The 20,712-nt window shown below is 42.5% G+C and overlaps 2 protein-coding genes across 3 annotated transcripts; one reads left to right on the top strand and one right to left on the bottom strand.

The window, feature by feature from the left end:
• Positions 1-2,223: 2,223 nt before the first annotated feature.
• sowahcb (sosondowah ankyrin repeat domain family Cb) lies at positions 2,224-8,661 on the bottom strand. Its single transcript, XM_072683529.1, has one exon. The coding sequence runs from the start codon at positions 8,448-8,450 to the stop codon at positions 6,678-6,680; it is 1,773 nt and encodes a 590-aa protein (XP_072539630.1). The 5' UTR covers positions 8,451-8,661; the 3' UTR covers positions 2,224-6,677.
• A 399-nt stretch (positions 8,662-9,060) lies between these two features.
• On the top strand, positions 9,061-20,495 carry LOC140559844 (septin-10-like). 2 transcript variants are annotated; one of them, XM_072683528.1, is made up of 10 exons: positions 9,061-9,182; positions 11,270-11,384; positions 11,485-11,680; positions 11,849-12,035; positions 15,177-15,338; positions 15,706-15,802; positions 15,904-16,072; positions 16,850-16,982; positions 18,197-18,381; positions 19,489-20,495. In XM_072683528.1, the coding sequence occupies exons 1-10, from the start codon at positions 9,153-9,155 to the stop codon at positions 19,502-19,504; spliced, it is 1,290 nt and encodes a 429-aa protein (XP_072539629.1). In that variant the 5' UTR covers positions 9,061-9,152; the 3' UTR covers positions 19,505-20,495. The 2 variants fall into 2 exon arrangements, with proteins under 2 accessions (XP_072539629.1, XP_072539628.1); XM_072683527.1 differs by having other exon boundaries at positions 11,267-11,384.
• Positions 20,496-20,712: the final 217 nt, after the last annotated feature.

Raw genomic sequence — 20,712 nt, 5'->3', positions numbered from 1 at the left:
AAGAGACTTCCAGGAGACATTGTAGGAGATCAGCAGTTGTGGGAATACTGAAATCAGCACGTCTGGCACCAACAATCAAGTCGTTGACCATTTGTGGGGTCCAGTGTAATGTCTTTTTAATGGGGCCCAAATTGGCCCTGACCATGGGGAGCCATCAAGAGCTCTGTTACTACCCTGTGCCAAGGTTACTGTAACTTCTACTGAGGGTCCAGCCCTGTCAATGATTGGCTGTACAACATAATGGACATTGATAGACAACATGATGTCATATTAGCCAACGTACGAAGACAACTGCAACTGACTTTCAAGAACTGCTTCCAAGAATCTTCTTGGGAACATCTTAGTGTTGGTCTTAAGGTGATTTTGGTATGTTTTTCCCTTGAAATTCTGCTTCCTGAACTGTGCTCCTGAACCCACAGCTCCACTATATTGGGAAATAGAAGAATGATGTAAGCACTGTTGCAGGGAATCGGGAACACAGAAGGAGAAACAGGGCCGTGGGTCGTGGTGAGGGATGAGGTGGCCTTTTTGGCTTGGAGTCCACCTCAGATGGGCTGAGATGCTGTCATAACATAATTACACTGAGCATACACTGGACCTTACCACCAGTAACCATTTCATCATGCTGCTTTCTTGGAAAACAGTATTTATGGTATTTTTGGTTGATGTTTCCATGACAACAACAATGCGAAGCTGAAGTAATGAATACTTACAGGTACAATGAATGCTTTGATGAGTATATGTTGATGTATTACTCATGTAGTTAGAGCATATAGTGGTTAAAACACATGAGCTACTGGACAGAGCGATACACTTTATGGGCAAAAGTTTGTGGACACCTGTTCATCCAGTATGTCTTCCAAAATCAAGAGTGTTTACATGGGGGTTGTCCTTCTTTCGCTGCAGTAATAGCCGTATCTCATGCAGGAAGGGTTTACACCTGATAGGCTTAGATGTTGGAACATCCCCATGATGATTTGATGGCATTCGGTCACAGGAGCATTAATGAGGCCAGGTACTGATGTTGGATGATTATTTGTGGAACGCTTTAACTCATACCAAAGGTGTTGGGTGGAGTTCCACTCAGAGAACCAGAGAACTCCACAGTTCCACTGCCCAGTGCTAGGGGGGCTTTATGCCCCTCTGGCCAACACTTTGCATTGGACGCGGTGATCTTAGGCTCAGGTGAGGCTGCTCCAGAGTGTCCCATTGTACTGGCAATGGAATGTGCAATTGATGGACCTTAAGTGCACTCTTAGGTAAAAGAGTTCTTCAAGGGACCTTTAATGAGGGCAGTGGTTCTTCAGAAATCCATGGCAACACAGACCTTAAATAAAAGGGTTCTTCAGATTGGTGAAAACCTTTTATAGATGGTACTGTATAGAACCTTTTAAACACAGTTCTAGATTGTCCAAAAATATATAATTTGAATGTTTAAATGGTTCTCTGCCTTGTTAGTAAGTTTTTCAATTGGCCTTTATTAAAGACAATGGTTCTATATAGAACCATGACAAAGTATTGCTTAAATGGTTCTCTGTCTGGTTAAAGGGTTATATAAGGGGCCTATATACAGTAGTTCTATGTAGAACCTTTTAAACACGGTTCTATATAGTCCCAAAAAGGATTCCAGTTATGAGACAATTTGGATGCTTAGATGGTTCTCTGGTTAAAGAGTTCTTCAAATGTCCTTTAGTAAAGGTAAGGGTTCTATAAAGAACCATGGCAACTTAAAGGACCATTCAGATGCTTAAATTTAACCCCTCTGCCTGGTTAAAGGAGTTTTCAAGGGTTCATTAGTACAGGCAGTGGTTCTTTATGGAACCATGGCAACTCTCTGGATGCTTGGTGGTTTCTTCAGATCGGTGGAAAATAAAATATTTATAGTCTATACAGTCTCAAAAAGGGTTCCAGCATTGTTACAATATAAGGAACCCATTTTCAGTACAGTACAGAACAGGTTTGCTTAGAGTGTAGCTCCAGAGCCTCCTCTTCTTTTGGCAATGCAATGCACCATGGGTGTATAACGTATTAAAAATGCAAACTTAACCCAGAACCATTTGGATGCGTTCTTTGGAGTGGTGAAAAACCTGTTGTTGGTGGTTCTATACAGTAAAAAACCATGTTTGTTCCACTGTTGTTACGAGTAAAGAACCCTTTTTATTTAGAGTGTATGAAATTTAAAGTATGCAAGTAAAGAGAAACCCACACAATATCACTGTAAAGTCAAGCAATATACGAAAACCTTTTATTTTCACATAAAGGTTCAGGACACGTCTCAATTACACATATTTTCATCTAATAAATATTATAAACAACCATGACCCAGACATGATGTCTCTAAATGGACTAAAGTTAAAACTTTGATCGTACCAAACACTGACGTGAGCACAGCTGACTGCTATAAAAGATCAATAAAACTCTCCACAAAACAAATAAACCTGTATGTAAATGGATACAAAGTCTTTTTAGCCCTTTTGCAATGTAGCGTTAGAATGTGAACTGGAGATCTGTAGTCTGGTAGGTCCAAAATAACCATTAGCTTTGGTATTGAAATAGGAAAATATCTTGTGTCTTGCCTTGAGGAATCCAGAAAATAACCACCAAAATTGTCAGAGAAGAGCTTCAAGGGGAATTCCACCAATAATTCAGTTGCTGATGCATAAACAAAGTCATCACGAATGTTTCAAGTGGAGAGAGAGCAAGAATATAATGATTTATTGCAGAGAGAATAGCTTGGTATGTGTGGTGATGGGAATTGGTTGGTGTAACGTAATAAAATATTTAAAATATACAAATATAACAATTTTATTTATAATCCAAACTGACCTGTAAGCCTACATGAGTTTTATATATAAAATTATAAACATTAAAAACAGAACATGCTGGTAAATCCAATTCTAAAAACAAATATTTTGCTTTTATAGTGGTACGTAGCTCTTGTATAAATATAAATGTTATTTAACAAAAGAAAATATAATTACAAAAGTATTAAACTAATTGTAAACCTATTTCTCAGGCAGCAAGCAAAGTAATTGTACCATTAAATGTGTGATATCTTTCTGTAACAGGTAGAAAGGTTAACGGTAAGAGGCATTACATTTTTTGGACGTCTGGTTCCCATCACCACCACTGTGACCAATTCTGATTTGGTAGAAGTTTCTCCTGACAGAATCGTTTTATACCAAATCCCTCTAAAGGACTTTGTTCCCATCTTAACTGTTTAATTATTTAGTCATTAAGAACAACTGGTGAACTTCCACTTTAATAATACATCAGCCACTGTGGCATTTGCTCTGATAACGTGGTCTGCTGCTCTCCTCGAGGCCGCACAGTGCCATATCAGCATGTACCAGCACAGAACACACGTGGGTATGCAAAATGTTTACTCTTCCATATCAAAGGAGGTGACTTTTGCTCCAGAAATGAGCTGAAAACAGTCTGACAAGAAACAATCTATTAGCATGTCGGAGATACTCACAAATTCAACAACACAGAAACTAAACACGAGACAAACACCAGACTTCTGCGACAGAGACGAATACCTGCCTAAACTTCACTAAAACCTCATCACGACGCGTCTGACTAGAGCTGGGCGATATGGAAAAATTGTATATCACAATATTTAAAGACATTTTTATGAAATACGATATTTATCACAATATTTGGTCATGTAAACAAAATGCACCAACAGCGTAATTTAAAAAAAATACTCAAAATATCAAATAAAAAATGAAATAAGACACACTCTCTGTAATGAAACATGCAGATAATCAGTGCTCTTTAAGAACTGACGATATCCATGATACACTCATAAAAGCATATTGTATTAGTATTGTCATATTGCCCAGCTCTAAATCTGACCCAGTCACTTCACGACTAAAGGATCAAACCTGTCAGGAAGACAAAAAAGGATCATACTGGAGCACAATTTACTGCCTTACGAAACATCATTTACTGATTTCTGCTGCTTTTCTGTGGAAGAGAATCAGAAAGTAGTGCTGAATCTGTTCCTGGAATGTGTGAGAAAAGGACAGGTTCCAACAGTGCTGGTCCTGCGTCAGATCATTTCCACATGTTCAGAACTCACATTGCAAAACCATGCGTGGTGGTAGCTCACATGAGCCAAGAGACGCTTATACAGAAACCAAACTACTCTGCTCCGTCTACACCACCACCACCACCACCAAACCACCACCACCAGCTGTGACGTAGTCCGGCTGAGCATCAGCAGGCTGCACAGCGCTGGTAGAGCTGATAGCGCTCTGACCCTCATGTGATAATAAACCAACAAAGGAAAAGTGAGCAGCAGGTCATCACAGTCTGATGACAATCATTACATCCAACGTTAGGTCAGCAGAGACCTTGACAGATGACTGAGGACATTCATTAACAGACACACACACACACACACACACACACACACACACACAGTTATGTATGCAGATGCCAGTTTACAAATCCAGGAAGACCCTAAAACTTAAATCTGGTGAAGTCAAACCAACGCTAGCAGCCTAAGAGAGAGAGAGAGAAAGAGAGAGAGGGAAAGAGAGGGAAAGAGAGAGCCAGAGAAAACAAGTGAGAGGAAGAGACATTGGGAGAGAGGGAGAGAGAGAGAGAGAGAGAGAGAGAGAGAGAGAGAGAGAGGGAAAGAGAGAGCCAGAGAAAACAAGTGAGAGGAAGAGACATTAGGAGAGAGAGGGAGAGAGGGTGAGAGAAAGAGAGAGAGAGAGAGAGAGAGAGAGAGAGAGAGAGAGAGAGAGAGAGAGAGAGAGAGAGAGAGAGAGAGAAATGGTGGTGACAAATAGGCAGAGAGAGACAGCAAAGGGAGAGAAACAGAAATTATGGAAAAAGCAAACACAGAGAGAGAGAGAGAGAGAGAGAGAGAGAAAGAGAGAGAGAGAGAGCATGAGAGAGCAGAAAGACAGTGAGTATAAGAGAGAGAAAAAGAGAGAGGCATGATGGAGAGATTGAGGGGAGAGAGAGTTAAATCAGTGAACACAGAGAGAGAGAGAGAGAGAGAGAGAGAGAAAGAGAGAGAGAGAGAGAGAGAGATTAAGTGAGTGTGGGAGACACTGAACTAACTGTAGACTCCAGATCCAGGCTCAAGCAGCCGTCTGTGAAGCAGCAGGATCACAGGCCGCTCTCTGCGTTGAGACGCAGCGTGCTGAAGCCTGCCGAGGTGCAACCACAGTGACGCAGACATGCCAGCAGCGTTTAGCAATGCAGCACACCCGCGCCTTCTCACCAACTACGACTAGTGCATTACAGTCCAGCCTAATGTCAATTCCCAAGGGTTAGTTAGCAATTAGTGCTCTGTCTGAAAAGTGCAAAGAAAGAAAAATCCCAATCAGTGGAGAATAAGAGCTTAGTCTCACACTGAGTTTGCTTCACTGTAACAACAGGAAATAATAAATATTAGAGAGGGAATTAGTGCCACAGCACACTACAGGGTCACGGCTAAACTCGCGTATCATGTTCAAAAGAGACTGCCGTACAATAGGGGAACAGGCCAGCTGCTTTTCTACACACAGGCCTGCGTCCACTCGCAGATTAAGTCCTAGCGTGAGTGTCGGACTGCTGGCAGCGAGAGCACGGCACAGTGCCAAAGGTGTGCTTAGTAAGCCAAGTCTCAAACGACTCAACGGAGAGTCAACAGAGCCGACAGGCCAATTCCCAAAGTAGATGTAAAGGGATTTGTGTGAAGTGATGTGGCACGGCATGAATATTAAATATTAAAGCCTCTATTACCACAATAAACCTGCGTTCAAATCAATAGGATTCTGTATTGTGACGTGTGATTGGCTGCCACTGATATCAGCGACCTTAACACTCAGGCCCGTGCTACTGTAACGCTAATGTAAATGCTGGTATGTTGCTAGCCTCCACCCTTCAGGGATGGGTTCCCACTCCCGGATTAAACCTTTAGTTTTTTATAATGGCAGTGCAGAGTAGGCTTAATCCAAGGCTAGGCTTAATTCACATTCAGCCCTTAGAGGAGATGAAACATGCTAACATGGATAGCAAAGTGGAAGTAGGCATCAATTAGCATGATGTCATTTGCATAATATGATAACTGGTGGATTATCACTTGTTGTTAGCAACGTTAGCTTTCTAGACTGATAATGGTTTCCGTTATTTAGCTTCGCTGACCGTTCCTTTAAAGGGGGATTTCACCGATTGTTCAAAACTGCTGGATAATTCAGTGGTTGAAGTGTAAACAAAGTCACTCCGATTGGTTTGATGTAAAGTTTTGAATTTCTGAGAAAATTACTTATTCAGATTTCTTTAGAACGGTGGTTAATGGGACCAGGGGTTGCAATGCCGACCACTGTGCAAATATAGCCTTTTAATTTGCTATCCACAATGACCAGTGATCCTACATATCTAGATGGTGTTTTTTGGGTTAAAGTAATGTCTGAAATCTGAAACATACGCTTTCTGTAGGCACTATTTTGCTGTACAATGCCTTGCGTGTATCCCTCCACCATGCAAGTATCTTATCAATATGATTAAGCCCACCACAACCTTCTCAGAGCTTTAGTCTATCTCGAATGAAGCATTTTACATCAAACCACACTGAACGACTGAATGTTTACCTTATCTTAACAATTAAATTATGCATGTTTTTGAAAAATCGGTGGAACTGTGGACCTGATCGGATATCTCCATATCCACAGTTACCCAAAGAGATTGGACTTAGGCCTGGACTTAAATGAGCCGGAGGTTTCCACTGCCTCCTTCTCAAAGTGCCCAGACAGAGACGTGCTGTGCACGATCTGTGTCCTTGTTCGGATCTTGCTGAGCCTGGGCCTGAGCCCTCGCAGGGACGTCTTCCTTCGCAGCACTTTGTCCCTCCCAAGCCCTGCGTTCTCGCCCACCGTGCTCACGTCATCCTCGCTGGCGCTGTGGTTCAGCAGCTTCAGCGGCCTGAGGTTGGCCTGGAGGACCCTGGACAGCCTCCACCCGCTGACTTCTCCACCATCGGTACACTGGACGTCAGCATCAGTGTCAGCGCCAACTATGTCTAGAACATCTTGCGCCACCTCGCCCTTCAGGTACTGGCTGGCTTTCTTGCCACTGTAGTCGCGCACCTCGACGTCGGCATCGTAGGCGCCCACCAGCAGCTTCACCACCTCCATGTGGTTGTGCATTGCCGCCAGGTGCAGCGGCGTGTAGCCAGCACTGGAGCGCGCATTCACGTCCACTGGGACACCCCGCTGGGTGGCGAAGCTCACGAGGAGTGCCAGCAACTCCACTTTGCCCAGCTTGGCGGCCCAGTGCAGGCACGTAAAGCCTGTCACAAAGTCCTTCTTGCACACAAGCCCCGGGTCGGTGGCCAGCAGCCGCTGTAGGCTCTCCCACTCACCGTCGCTAGCACACATCATCCACTCGTGCTCCAGAGGCTCCAGGGCTACTGGGGCGCCCTCGTCGTACATGGTGGAGGAGTGCAGGGATGTGGCATCGCCGCCGTCGTTCTTGGCAGAGGACTCTTTGCACCTCAGATAGACAGAGCTCCTCAGCGCTATGCTGCGCCGGACTTGCGGCGAACTGGACATCATGTGCTCGAGGAAGTTCTTCCGGCTGCCCTTCGGGGTGTTAATGTCACTGCCTGGCCCCTCGTCTGTGGACGGGTCTCCACGCTGGGACCCTCCAGACTGCTTGCGCCTGAGCCACTGGGATACTTTCTGATCAGACTCGCTCTGCAGGTCCTGTGGGGCAGCCTGAGCACGGGTACCCCCCGGGGAGGTACCCTCCTGCAGGTCAGGCTCATTCTGATCATTCTGACCTGCCTGGTCCGGCCTACTCTCCAACCCATCTGCGACAGTCGGATCAGACCTACTCCCCAAACTCGCTCCTCCAGTCCGGTCACTCACATGCAATGGAGACACCTCTGCCACCACTGTGATCTCTGGGATATCCTCAAGTCTTCTAAATCCTTGGTCAGACTCTTGTCTTGTCGTGTACCGATTGCCCATCTCCGCTCCAGGCTGCTCCTCTCCTGGAGGCGAGGTGTTTCCCGGCACACCCTGGCCAGCAGTTGGGCAAGTCGGGCCAGGTGCAATTTCTTGTTTTGCAGCTCCGTCTTCGCTCCTTTCTGGAGACACAGCTCCCGTAGGGCGCGTAACAGCGCGCGTAACGGCGCCGTGCCCCTGCCCCGGTTCCCCCGTGCTTTCCGCACCGTCCTGCTGACGGCCATCACGGTCTCCTCCTCCACCGAGCCCTCCTCTGAACTTCTTCTTCAGGCACACATATTTCTCCCCATTCTCCCCCACTTTCACCACGGCCACCGTGTCCACGTACCTCTTCAACGCCTCCTTGGCCGCTGCTTTCGGGCCCGGCTCGGTCGGGATGGTTGGTCGAAAGTGTTCTATCAAATCCCCGTTCCTCACCCTCCCACCCCTCTCCGTTAGGAAACCTAGAACCGCTGCTTGGCTGCATTCGCTCGCCATCGGACTTAAGCCCAGCCCGCCCAGCCTGCCCAGCCTGCCCAGCCCGCACGCCTTCTAGCGGGAGCGCGCTTCCCCCACCTCAGCCTTCATCGTATGGCCGTCGTTTCTCGCTCGACGCGACGCCTGGGCTATTATTATGTCCACACACCGTCCGTTCATCCCGTTAGGACGCTGGTAATATTCAGCACTGCCAGCAAGCGGAGCACCACCACGTCTTCATCCAACAAACCACACCCCCGTCTGCCGCTCAGCCACCCTACCCAGCCCCAGTGTGCAACTGCAGCCCTCCGCCCGCCATTGTGGCTCTAACCGCCGCTCGTTTGAATGTAACGGCCGTTCCATTTGAACCGAGATGAACGGCAGTTTCTGGGTCATACCACTTCTTCCACGGTGGGGGTGTTCTTCGTAAATCGTAAAAGCCAGCGCGGGATTTAGGTTACAGAGGATATCGTATTTTATTTGGAGGAATTTTTAACAATATTTATATCAAAATATTAATAATATTTGCTGATTATTAGCGTATTTTTTTTAATTATTTCCACCCAAACAATGATGTCCTCCCCTCGGCGCCGTGCAGTGATGCGCTCCTTCGCATTCCAATCGTCTCTCCAAACTTTTTCGGACGGTTCCTCCGCCTTACTCTCGGTCTTTAGTCGAAAACGCCACAAAACCCGAGTATAAGTGCTTTATTTACTACCCAGTATGGCGTCGTCTGATGTAGCTCGACAGGGGGTAAGCATTTTGTTATTTCGACGGTGCCTTTGCTCGGTTGAAGTTGGTTTAGCTCGCTGAACTAGCTGGCTAGCTAGTTAGCTTAGCCACTGACTAAGTTTCACTGTCTGTAATGAATTAACGTTAGCTAGCATACTGGCTACATGTCATGCAGCTTAGTCCGGTGTGGGTTCTTGTTAAAAACCTGCAAACACATCATTTTAGCCATTTTTACAGTCATAAAACAAAGGTCTGTTTGTGCTTGTTAGTCATAGTTCATTCAAACTAGCTAGCTCTGAGTGCTAGCTAGCTAACAAGAATTAACGTTATCTAGGTCATTAACAAACTGGTAACTAGCTTAAGTCCTGGTCAGTTGTTATGTGGCACATATTGAAGCTGTATGTAGGTGTAGACTGATTCATCATCATGATCAGCTTGCTTTGCGCAACCTGGGTTCCTGTTGACGAGACAGTCATTGTCATGTTGCATGATCTAATTCTGCTCCTGCTCCTACTGCTGCAGATGTCCCAGATCAGTAAATTAACGTAGTCCTCCTGGACTGATCACTAAGTTTGGTCTGATGTATGCCCCCTGTCCCATGGCCATTGATGTATGAGGTTTATGTCAGGGTAATAATTGCTAGGGTCACCATATTTTGGTTTCCAGTAGTAATAGTTTCCATAGTAATAAAAGAGGTCATTAAAAACAGAAATGAAAATAAGATAAAATTACAAAAGGTTAAATAGAAATGGCCCATTTTATGCTTGCACGATGTACCACTGCAGGCGCTGAACTGTCAATGATCTTATAATTCAGACAAGTGTAGATGTCTGAACCTTATTTTTGTTTCACTGGCCCTGTTGAGGCCTGAGAGGGTCTCCAGAGCATCAGTTCAACACACTGAAATATGATTGTATGTATTAAGGATGTTTGCAGCTTAACCTACTCTTAACTTACCCCTTTCCCTAATTTTAGCCCAAAGTATGCAGCATGTCCCAGGAAACCAGTGATAAACATGAGGTTGTCCATGCATGGCCCAGTGTCCTCCCGATGCCTTGAATGGTCATGACCCAGAGCTTAAGAAATACTGCAGCAGTGGCTTTGGCATGCTTAAGTAAGCAAAGGAGGAGGAGATGATTGGTTAGGCCAGAAAAGCCCTTTCCGGTTTTATGGAATTAACACACAATTTGTTTCTCGTTCCCACAGGAATATTTCCTGGGTGAGCATTTGTTCCAATACTGTACTGTTATCTCTGTAACGGAGATATTGTAGTTATGAAAGTTTGGTGGAACTTACAGACCCATTCACACTCTGGCTTTGTTTACACCTGGATGTTTGTCTTGAGTATCAGGATTGTTTGTCATTGTGTGAACAGATTTAAATATGATCAGTCAATCCATTTCAGGAGATGGTCTACATTTTGTACCAGTGTAAATGCATCTAATATACATTTCCATCCCAGTGCTGTAATGGTGCCTCAGCTTGCTTCTGCATATGGGAAAGAAACCAGCTTCAGATTTTTAGGAATCATAATTTAAACGAACAGCAAAGACAGGCAATTGCTTGTTGCACCACCTGCACAATATTGAGTGCCCCCCCCCCCCCCCCTTGTGCCAGCACAATAGATCTGACCATTCAGTGCATGGACCTCTAAGGACCTCTTGTGGTATCTGGCACTAAGACATTAGCAGAATATCCTGTAAGGTGGAGCCATGAGCATCAGTGAGCCTTAGGTGCCCATGACCCTGTTGTCAGTTTACAGCTTGTCTCTTTTAGAGTACTTTTGGTAGGTACTGACCACTGCATACCAGCTGAACAAGACCTGCCTGACATTTTAGAGATTTTGGAGTCTAATCCAGTCGTCTAGCCAGTCGTCTACTATCTGCTTCTTGTCAAAGTGGCTCAAATTCTTAGGCTTGCCCATTTTTCCTGCTTTTAACACACCACCCGTTTATTTGCTGCGTGATGTATCCCATCCTTTGATAGATACTTTCTGATAATTCTAGGTTCCTTCATAATGGCGTATTAACACACTTACAGGCATAGGACCCTTGATTTTGACTGGGGGAAGTCAGTTTTTCTTTCTTTTTCTTTTTCTTTTTTAGCAGGAAAGAAATGCGCGACCTCTGTCTTTGTCTGGTCATGTCGGCTTCGACAGCTTGCCAGACCAGCTGGTCAATAAATCGACCAATCAGGGCTTTTGCTTCAACATCCTATGCATAGGTGACTATATTAATGTACTATTTATTTTATTTTTCATTGCAGTTTAACTGGTACAGGTACTTTTGCCATTCAACACATTAACCAACGCTCTTTTCCGTAGGCGAAACGGGTATAGGAAAGTCCACTTTGATGGACACACTGTTCAACACTAACTTCGAGAACTTTGAGTCATCTCACTTTGAGCCACGTGTCAAGCTACGTGCCCAGACGTACGACTTGCAGGAGAGCAACGTGCGCCTCAAGCTCACCATCGTTAACACGGTGGGCTTCGGAGACCAGATGAACAAACAGGAGAGGTAAGGAGAATGTCTGCTAGGGCCCAAATCAGTAGTCATGTTAGAGGAAAAGGTCAAACCTATAGTCAGAATTTAAACTATTTCAGTGCTAAAATTCAGAGAGGTTGTAGTTAAAATTCCGGACATTTAAGACGTGTCTAATTGCTGATCTGAAAAATTGTTGTCCAGCTACCAGCATGTGGTGGATTACATTGACACCCAGTTTGAGTCCTACTTGCAAGAGGAGCTGAAGATCAAGCGCTCGCTGCATAACTATCACGACTCGCGCATCCATGCCTGCTTGTATTTCATAGCTCCCTCTGGCCACTCGCTGAAATCCCTCGACCTCGTCACCATGAAGAAACTGGACAGTAAGGTCAGTACAACTCGGAGTGACAAGTGAATTAGTCTGCGTTCAGATTAAAGGATTTATTTCATAATTGTAAATACAAACTGGATTTTCTTTTCGATGTCAGATTTGAACCACTTTTAGACAAGACTACATTTGACCACATGTGACCGTAACAAAGACTAACATGATCAAATGTGTGCATATAAGTGCTTCCACATTCATGACGCAGATAGGCGGTCAGGGTAGAATTTTTGGCTGGGCTTAAATGTTGAACGTTTAAGGTGTGTAATGTGAACATAGCCCAAAAAAAAAGTAGAGAAAAGTAGATCTGGGTTTAAATCAGTTGGCTCATTTTGAACATTTACTTGGCAGCTGTTTCTATACATGTTTCTGCATGAATAGTACTAAAGCTGTGTTTATAAAACAAGCTCTACGGCTGAATTTTTGGCTCAATTTGACTTTTCTGCTTAGACGCTAGTTTACTTTCTTGCATGCAAGCGATTCATATCTGTCGTTAGTTTAAAGCACATCTGCCCTAAAAAAGACCCACGTTGCCAAAACTGAGATCTTATGGCTGTCTTTTTGGTTGCGTGCGGGACTGTTGTGATGGTAAACAGAAGTGAGCCAGGCAGTGTGGGGGGAGGCGGGAATACATGTATAAAGAAGCATGGGAAAAGAATAATCCAGTCAAATGTATTTTATTTTTTACAACTGCCGTTTTCACAGAGCAGCTTTATGTAATCAGTAAAAGGACAAGAGATTAACAACATAAAAATACAAAAAAACCCAGAAAAGATCCCCAGTGAACAAGTTTTCCCTCTGGTCAAAACTATTTCCGAACTATTGATAAGTCACTGTACCGTCCTTGTTAACATAACTTATATTAGTGAGGGTAAGCGTAATGAGAGTAATGGTGGTAATAATAATAACAGTGGCAGATAGTTAGGAGTCCATGTAGATAGGTGGGCAGCTGGTCTGACTCATGTAAAGGGGACCCCAGCAGTCAGTCTTCACTCGGAGAAGGTTAAGAAAGAGAATTAGCTCTAAATGGATTTATGAAGAACAGATCATGTTGAGCACTATCAGTAATGATCCATTTCGTGTCTTGGCGTTAGGCTTAACCTTACTAAATTGTCCCTTAATACGAGCATAAAATATCAGCAGGACACATTAGACTAACACAGACGTGTTGTTTTATAATAAAAGAGGTGCAAACTGTGAAAACATCTCTCCAGTGTCACATTAAAATCAGATTTGGATCACTTTCAAATCTCTTATGTGAAAATACCTTAAATAGACACTACAATCAAGGTCAGTACAACTTCTAGTAAAGAGGTATACGAGTGCGTTCATACAGTGTTTTAAAAGAAATTGCAGCTTTGGATTTCTCCAGCTCCCTAATGTGAATGTGCCTTCTACCTAAAAACAGTTTTCCACCACTATTTAACTACTTTCCTGAAGGTTCACTAAGACATTTGCTAAGTACCATGGAGATGGCCACTGCAGCTGGACCTAACTTCCCTCTCAGAGTTAAGCCCTCACAAAGGCCATATAGTCATTTTACAATGTTGCTAGACCAGTCTAAAAAATGCAGTGCTGGCTTTTATATGCATCATGGAGGGTCTGTTTTGTAGTTGATGTTCTGGCCATATTTGTGTGTTGGTGGTGCTAGTTTGTAAGGCCCTCAGTGTATTCCTGGTGTGGGTGTGTTTGTCTGGTTTCATGGTTTGAGCTCAGTGGGAGTTTTTTATATTTTTTTCGTCAGAAGCATTGGCAGCAGGACTGAACAGGCCTGAAATAGTTGTCGCCTCCTCTCACCCCAAGCACTCCGGCTTAGGGCACGGCAGCCGGCTGAGCAAGTCTTGGTCTTGTGGTTCACAGTTTCTCTTAGAGAAGCTGGAGAGCACGTTTCTGTTTCATGAAACGCATGTGGTTAGGACAGAATAGAGGATGGGAAGGAGAAGCTGATGGTGAAACTCAAGTAATAGAACAAAAAATAAAAAACACTGTGGAGACTGAATGTTTTTTTATTTTATTATTATTATTATTTTTTAGAAATGTCTTAATTTAATGCATCAGTTTTAAGTTATGTAGTACAGTGAGTACTATGGATAACCAGGGTTTAACTGTTCGGTCTTTTATTTCTACAGGTTAGGAAAGAGTTCTGAGATACTGTACTTAAGTGAAAGCAAGACGACTGTCATTGTATAACTATTAAGCCAAAAATATACTTGTATTATAAATATTACATGAACATTAACATAGTATAGTGGCAAAGTGCTGTCGAACTGACTTTACTTATTTTGCGTATTTCCTTGAGACTGAGAGCTCTGAATTTTAATATGCTGGCTCTGCTGACCTTTGAAAGGAGTGGCCAAGCTCTGAAGACCCAAAACAGAGAACATGCTAACGTTGGCATTTTTCCCCCCCCACCTGCTTATTTACTTTGTGTTTTTATTGTCTGTGACTGGCTAACATTTAGCACCAAAATAGACAACTGTTTGGTGACAAAGGGTGCGTCCCAGTTGCATACTAATTGGTAATATTAAATAATTAAACTCATTTTTGAGTATGTAATAATGATAAAATTGTAAAAGATTGTGTTTACACCTGTTCACTTTAAGTGACTGGTCTCTGGATTGTATCCTAAGAAGATTTTAGCCACATGTGCAGTCGATTGCATCTCTGGTTTGTCAGACTGCAATTATGTTGCTGTGTGGGATGGACTATGCAAATTTGCTCATTGTGTGGCCATTATTACTGGTGTTTTAGTTTTACTGGGAAGAGTTTTGGTTGTTGAATCTCTCTTGAAAAGATGAATGCGTTTACACTGCTATAACGTGGCTCAAATGCGTCTCAGGCCACGTCTCAGACCACCTCCTAAAGTTTGCACCTCCTTTGCGTTTACACTTGCAGTTCTATGCAGCGTAGCCTGATTCAGATCTTATCCTGATATTTAAGACACATGAAGTGACCATATCTAGGTTCTTGGTCCATCCCCAAGGTGATGCAAACTGCAGATGTCTTGTGTGAAAATGGCTTAATGATGTGTCATACATCATATACAGAAAATTCTACTCTATTCACTTACTGTCTTAGATGGTTTCTATATGCATGTGTTTTGTTTTTGTTTATTTGTTTGTGTATTTATTTCTGCTCTTAAAGGTGAACATAATCCCAGTCATCGCCAAAGCGGACACCATTTCTAAGAGTGAACTGCACAAGTTTAAGATTAAAATCATGAGTGAGCTGGTCAGTAACGGAGTGCAGATTTATCAGTTCCCCACTGATGATGAGACGGTTTCCAAGATCAACACTGCAATGAATGTGAGTATATGTAAGATTAGCTCTACCGCCTAACCTTAAAATATCTAATTTACCTAATGGCATCTTCATCTATGTTCTGCATCCAAGTCTCTGTGAATCTGTCGGTCCTTATTTTGGAACCTTCTGCATAAGAATGTATTAGACACAGTGTTGTAGGTAAATTACCTTTATCTTAAACCTGACTGATGGTTTAACCCTCTTTGGAGATACTTTAGGCTTTAAATGGAAGGCTCTGAACACAAGAATGTCAACCCCCCCACCGTGAATTTAAGCAAGACGACCCATTATTGCATGCATGGTTGGCGAGTTTAGGTCTACTTACATGATTATATGGTTATATAGACTGTGTGTGTTTTGCTGTTCTCAGGGCCATCTGCCATTTGCAGTGGTAGGCAGTACAGAGGAGGTAAAGATCGGCAATAAGATGGTGAAAGCACGTCAGTACCCCTGGGGTGTGGTTCAAGGTATGCGTTGTCTGTAGATTTGCCTTCATGTGCATAAAGGTTAGTGGAGTATGTCCTCATAGGTTTGCTGAGGCAGCTTTGTGTGTGTTTGTGTGCTTAAGTGGAGAACGAGAACCACTGTGACTTCGTGAAGCTGCGGGAGATGCTGATCTGCGTGAACATGGAGGACCTGCGGGAGCAAACGCACACACGCCACTACGAGCTCTACAGGCGCTGCAAACTGGAGGAGATGGGCTTCAAGGACACAGACCCTGAGAGCAAGCCAGTCAGGTAGAGACAGTGAGAGGTTGAACAGTGTTGAACAGAAGCAGGTAAAGATAAATACAGTTAAAAATAACAAGAACCGCTAATTTTAAAGAAAGTAGTTCAGATATTCTGAGCTAGTTTGAAGGACAAAGCTTGGTTCCAGGTTTCTCCTGGATGCCCCTCCATCAGCCAACACAGTGTGGATGTGTTCAATTCCATCAGCAGCTCACCTGATTTACCATCAATAAGCACTGATATACCAAACCAGGTGTTGACTTGTTGAGCACTCTAGATGTTAATCTATTATATTAATTATTATATTGATATTAGACTCAATGAAGAGAGCTTTGGAGATGTGATGGGAGATGACTTTTTGGATGAAAGTTGTCTGTATTTATTTAATATTAGTATTTTACTGAGTAAATAAACACCTTTTAATTGTATGTATATGAACAATGAATCTATACAGTGGCTGGAGTGCACAGAGAAGTCTGCAGCCAGACCTGCAGTCTGCAGTGTTGTTCTTACCAACATTTGAAAAACGTCACTGCTGTATTTTTGATGGTTGTTCAAATGATATATATTCCTATATGTAATTGTCGGGATGCTATTGTTTTAAATTCCTGCTGAAATGTCCATACATCTTAATATTGGCTGAAAATATCAGCCGAACCGCCATGCAGCTGTCCTATGTACAATTTTCCTTTAAGTAGTTCTCTTTAGTTTAGGCTTCTTTTTGTGCATATGATGAATGCATCTACCAGTCTAATATAATCTAAGTAACTCCGCGAATCCCTTCAGCTTGCAGGAGACGTATGAGGCGAAGCGTCAGGAGTTTCTGCTGGAGCTGCAGCGGAGAGAGGAGGAGATGAGGCAGATGTTTGTGCAGCGTGTTAAAGAGAAAGAGGCCGAACTGAAGGAGGCTGAGCGAGAGGTACCCGTCCTTACACGCTTACACAGAGAGATGAAAGATATACTCTGGAGGAAAAGCATGAGGGAGTGTTTTCACAGTTATTCACACTGATTCAGGCAGATTAAATAGTGGATTAAATGACGCGTCTCTGTTCTTACACTGCCATAAACAGATTAAAGATTAAACACATTAAATGACTGAATACATGCACAGGGTTTAATGTTTGATCAGGTCATGGAAAAATAAGAGTGCACCTTGTCTTTAGTGTCAGACTACATTTAAACCACAAAACAGTAGATAGCATTTTACGATGCAAATATCACATGTATAAGGGTGATTCTTTCTAAAATATACAGTTAGCAATAACCTTTTATATGTAGAGACAAAGAAGACCAAGACTCAACTTATTTTAACTCAAGTATTTTATATTTATTTGCTAAATGGCATAGTGCAGTAATCCAGGTAATTCCAATTTCTGTATTCTCTAGAGCTCTCTACTGATGTCTTATGGCCTATTAAAAAACAGTAAATAAAATAAAATAAATTAAGGAATTAATAAATTTAACTTTCATTTCTAAACAGTCAAAAGACACTCATTGTGAAACTGAAAAACATTAACATCGCCAGTTGCCATTATCATCACAACTGGTTTTGTGTTGGTCATGATGTTTTGCAGTAATGACAGCAATTTCATTTTTGTTAGGAATAATACTGATCATGGATTTCCTAACTCTACTGAACAGGAAGTATTAGATGACTTTAAATACATACAAATAATGTTTTTAGTTTATTTTTTAATGAAATATACTCTATAATGACATACTGGCATTTTAATGGTTGACACAAGTGTTGCCTTTAAAAATAAATAAATAAATAAATACATGCTGTTGCTGTAATAATGGCAATGTTGGACTGGAATATATTGTTAAGAAATGTGTAAATTTTATATCGATTTTAGCAAAAATAATATTTTAAGTACTTTTTTTTTAACCACATTGTAATTTTATTTTAAATAAATTGATAGCTTTTAATTGTGGAACAAAAAAGTTTAAAAGTCTGTGTTGGGCACAAGGTCAAAGTAGTAAACTCATTTTAGACATACAAGACATACTATATTACAAAATAATAGTTTATTTCTTTAAACGAATGTATAACCTGTGGACATAAAATAAACATATCGCCCATAAATAAAAAGGGAAAAACCTGTAAACAGTTCTGTATGTGTCTGTGCACAGCTGCAGGGCAAGTTTGAGCAGCTTAAACGCTTGCATGCGGATGAGAAAAGTAAGCTGGATGAGAAGAGGAAGTCTCTGGAGGATGAGATGAACTCCTTCAGCAAGAAGAAGGCTGCTGCTGAGCTCCTGCAGGGCCAGTCCTTAAGCTCCAACTCTAACATTAAGAAGGACAAGGATCGCAAGAAGTAAGCAGCACTCATTCTCTTAACTACTTAAAAGGTGGAATTTTTTAAAATGCTAATGTATGTAATAGAAGCTTACCAGTTAGCATCAAGCAAGCTAAATGCCTGAATCATCACGTGCTTGCGTCAAACCAGTTACCAAGTTGTTGAGTCATCTTAAATGTGCTGGTTTGTGGTTCTAGTGGTCGCGCACTGTATGATTTGAAAGTGGTTGATGCTAGTTTTAGCTATGTACTTATGTCCATGTTCAGTAGATGACTATCTACTGTTAGCAAATTGCTGACGCCAGGCATGTCATTCTAGTGCCTATTGCCAGGTTCACACTACACCAATTCTGCCTTGATTTGTTTATTATTACTGAGAAAAGCCTCAGGTCGGAGGCAAATCGCCGTTCTCTTGGCACTGGCTCAGTCACTGTGTGAGCTCCTGAAAGATGCAATCTGGGAGCTCGATGAGTGATCGCTAATGCCTTGCAAGCCCCCGACACAGGTTTAATAGCTGGACCCGTCAGCGACTCTGAATCCGGTAGTGTGAAAAGTGTTGTGACTGGAAGTTAGTGCAGCGACTAGTTACAGCCATGACCACGAAATGTGTTTTTGAAGAGCATACTGGTGAAAGATCTTGTAATTTGTGACCCTGTGTCTCTGGTTCCCGAATCCCGATATACAACAGGTTGTGTAGTATAAAGAGTACAACGGCCTGATGACTCTAAAAGTCGTGTAGTATGAACCTGGCATTAGCAGTTGGTGAGAGTCCTACTATTATTATCCGAGAAATTCATAGAAGCAGTACTTTGCTTTGTTTATTGATGTCTCCATCTGTGTGCAGCTGCTCCAGGTTGACGTTATGGGTCATGAGCTTGTAATGACGTTCATTGGCCGGATTTTTGGGCCAGCAAAGCCAAGAGCCTAATGTTGGACAGAGACAGAACACAGAGATGCCAGAATGAATAAATTGCACAGGGTTATTAGCCTCTGCAGTGTTGAGTGAATGTACACTGGCTCTTGGAGTCCAGCTGTTGTGAAGTTGCAGTCAGGGATGCTTTCAGATTTCCGTGTTTTGTTTTGCTTGGCTTTTCCTCATTGCTGAAGTGTTTGTTTTTCTCTCCAGCTCGGGATTCATGTAAGAAGAGATGGGAGGCCGGATGGATTCCGGTTGCAAAGACCAATAAACTCGGAGCATTATGCTTTCACTCATCCTGCAAACACTATTATTCGGCTTGTTTGTATCTCTTTAATGTTTTTATTACGAGTATATCAGCAGGGCTGCTGTTTTGTATCAACTGTGTAACAGTCTGTTTTATATTTACTTCACGAACTGTTTTAATGTTAGTTCGGGTATTGCCACTAGGGGGCGACAGCCTTATTGGTTTTGGATGACATGAGTTAAAAATGCCATTGGGATCAAAGTGCCTTAAAAAACAATAATAATGTTGTGCCTTACTGATTGATGGATTATCAGCTAAAGCAGTGCCTTTGCAGCAGAGTAGTTCTGCGGTGCAGCAGCGGAAACGCTAAACTACCAGAAAGCAGGTTGCTAGAACTGTGACTTGCTGTTCTAGAGAGAGTTGGTGTGTTTTTGCAGGAGTGTTGGGAGATAAAGACTGATGTTATCACACTTTCAGAAGCACAGTGTTGACTCTTCACTCTAAACTCAGCTGTAGTACACCCATCAGTCTGCTGTAGGTCTGACTCTGTACTGATGTTTACACCTGTGCCACTTCTTCTACTATTGTATTCCGTAGGCATCAGCTATGTGAGGGGTACTGATGTAGTTGATGTAGTATGATTGCCAAATCCTGATTCCATATCAGAACATCTGCTCTACGTCAGACATTTGGTCCAGACCAAAAGTGTTCTCTGCACACGACAACAGCAGATGTGAGAAGGACACGGTATGCCTGGGAGCCTGGGAATTCTGGACCAAAACCTTGCAACATTTGCTTTATTTCTACTGTTTCTGCCCTCACCCCTTTTATTACAAACACACTAAAACCCGTTCACACGCAAAGGACTTTTCCAAGAAGGTAATTGTTTTGTATTTGAAGTGTATTTATCTAAGCTGTGTATGGGGGTTAAATATACTATGTTAAAGCATGAATAAAAGTTGAATGGAAAGATTCTGTAATGTCGTGTTCATCCATAAGAAGGATCCATCGCTGTTTTTATTTTTTAAAAGGTGGGACGGCATACAAATACACAGTAAAAGTGTAACCTATTTCCCAGTCTCCAACCAGTTGTGAACTGAAGTATTTAAAAAAAAAAAAAAGCACTTTGTGCCTCTCTGGATTTTTTTAATGTAAGTTTATTTAATAATCATGTATTTGTATACAAT

The sequence above is a fragment of the Salminus brasiliensis genome, chromosome 7 (assembly GCF_030463535.1).
Source record: "Salminus brasiliensis chromosome 7, fSalBra1.hap2, whole genome shotgun sequence".
NCBI lineage: Eukaryota > Metazoa > Chordata > Actinopteri > Characiformes > Bryconidae > Salminus > Salminus brasiliensis.
This window is presented reverse-complemented; position numbering and strand designations above follow the sequence as displayed.

What these genes read in the sequence shown, in the direction of transcription:
- sowahcb (XM_072683529.1), bottom strand. Translation starts at nt 8,450, where the DNA reads ATGGCGAGCGAATGCAGCCAAGCAGCGGTTCTAGGTTTCCTAACGGAG.
- LOC140559844 (XM_072683527.1), top strand. Translation starts at nt 9,153, where the DNA reads ATGGCGTCGTCTGATGTAGCTCGACAGGGG. An exon ending in CTTCAACATCCTATGCATAG is followed by an intron (nt 11,385 to 11,484) that starts GTGACTATATTA and finishes TCTTTTCCGTAG; the next exon opens with GCGAAACGGGTATAGGAAAG. An exon ending in CCTGAGAGCAAGCCAGTCAG is followed by an intron (nt 16,073 to 16,849) that starts GTAGAGACAGTG and finishes GAATCCCTTCAG; the next exon opens with CTTGCAGGAGACGTATGAGG.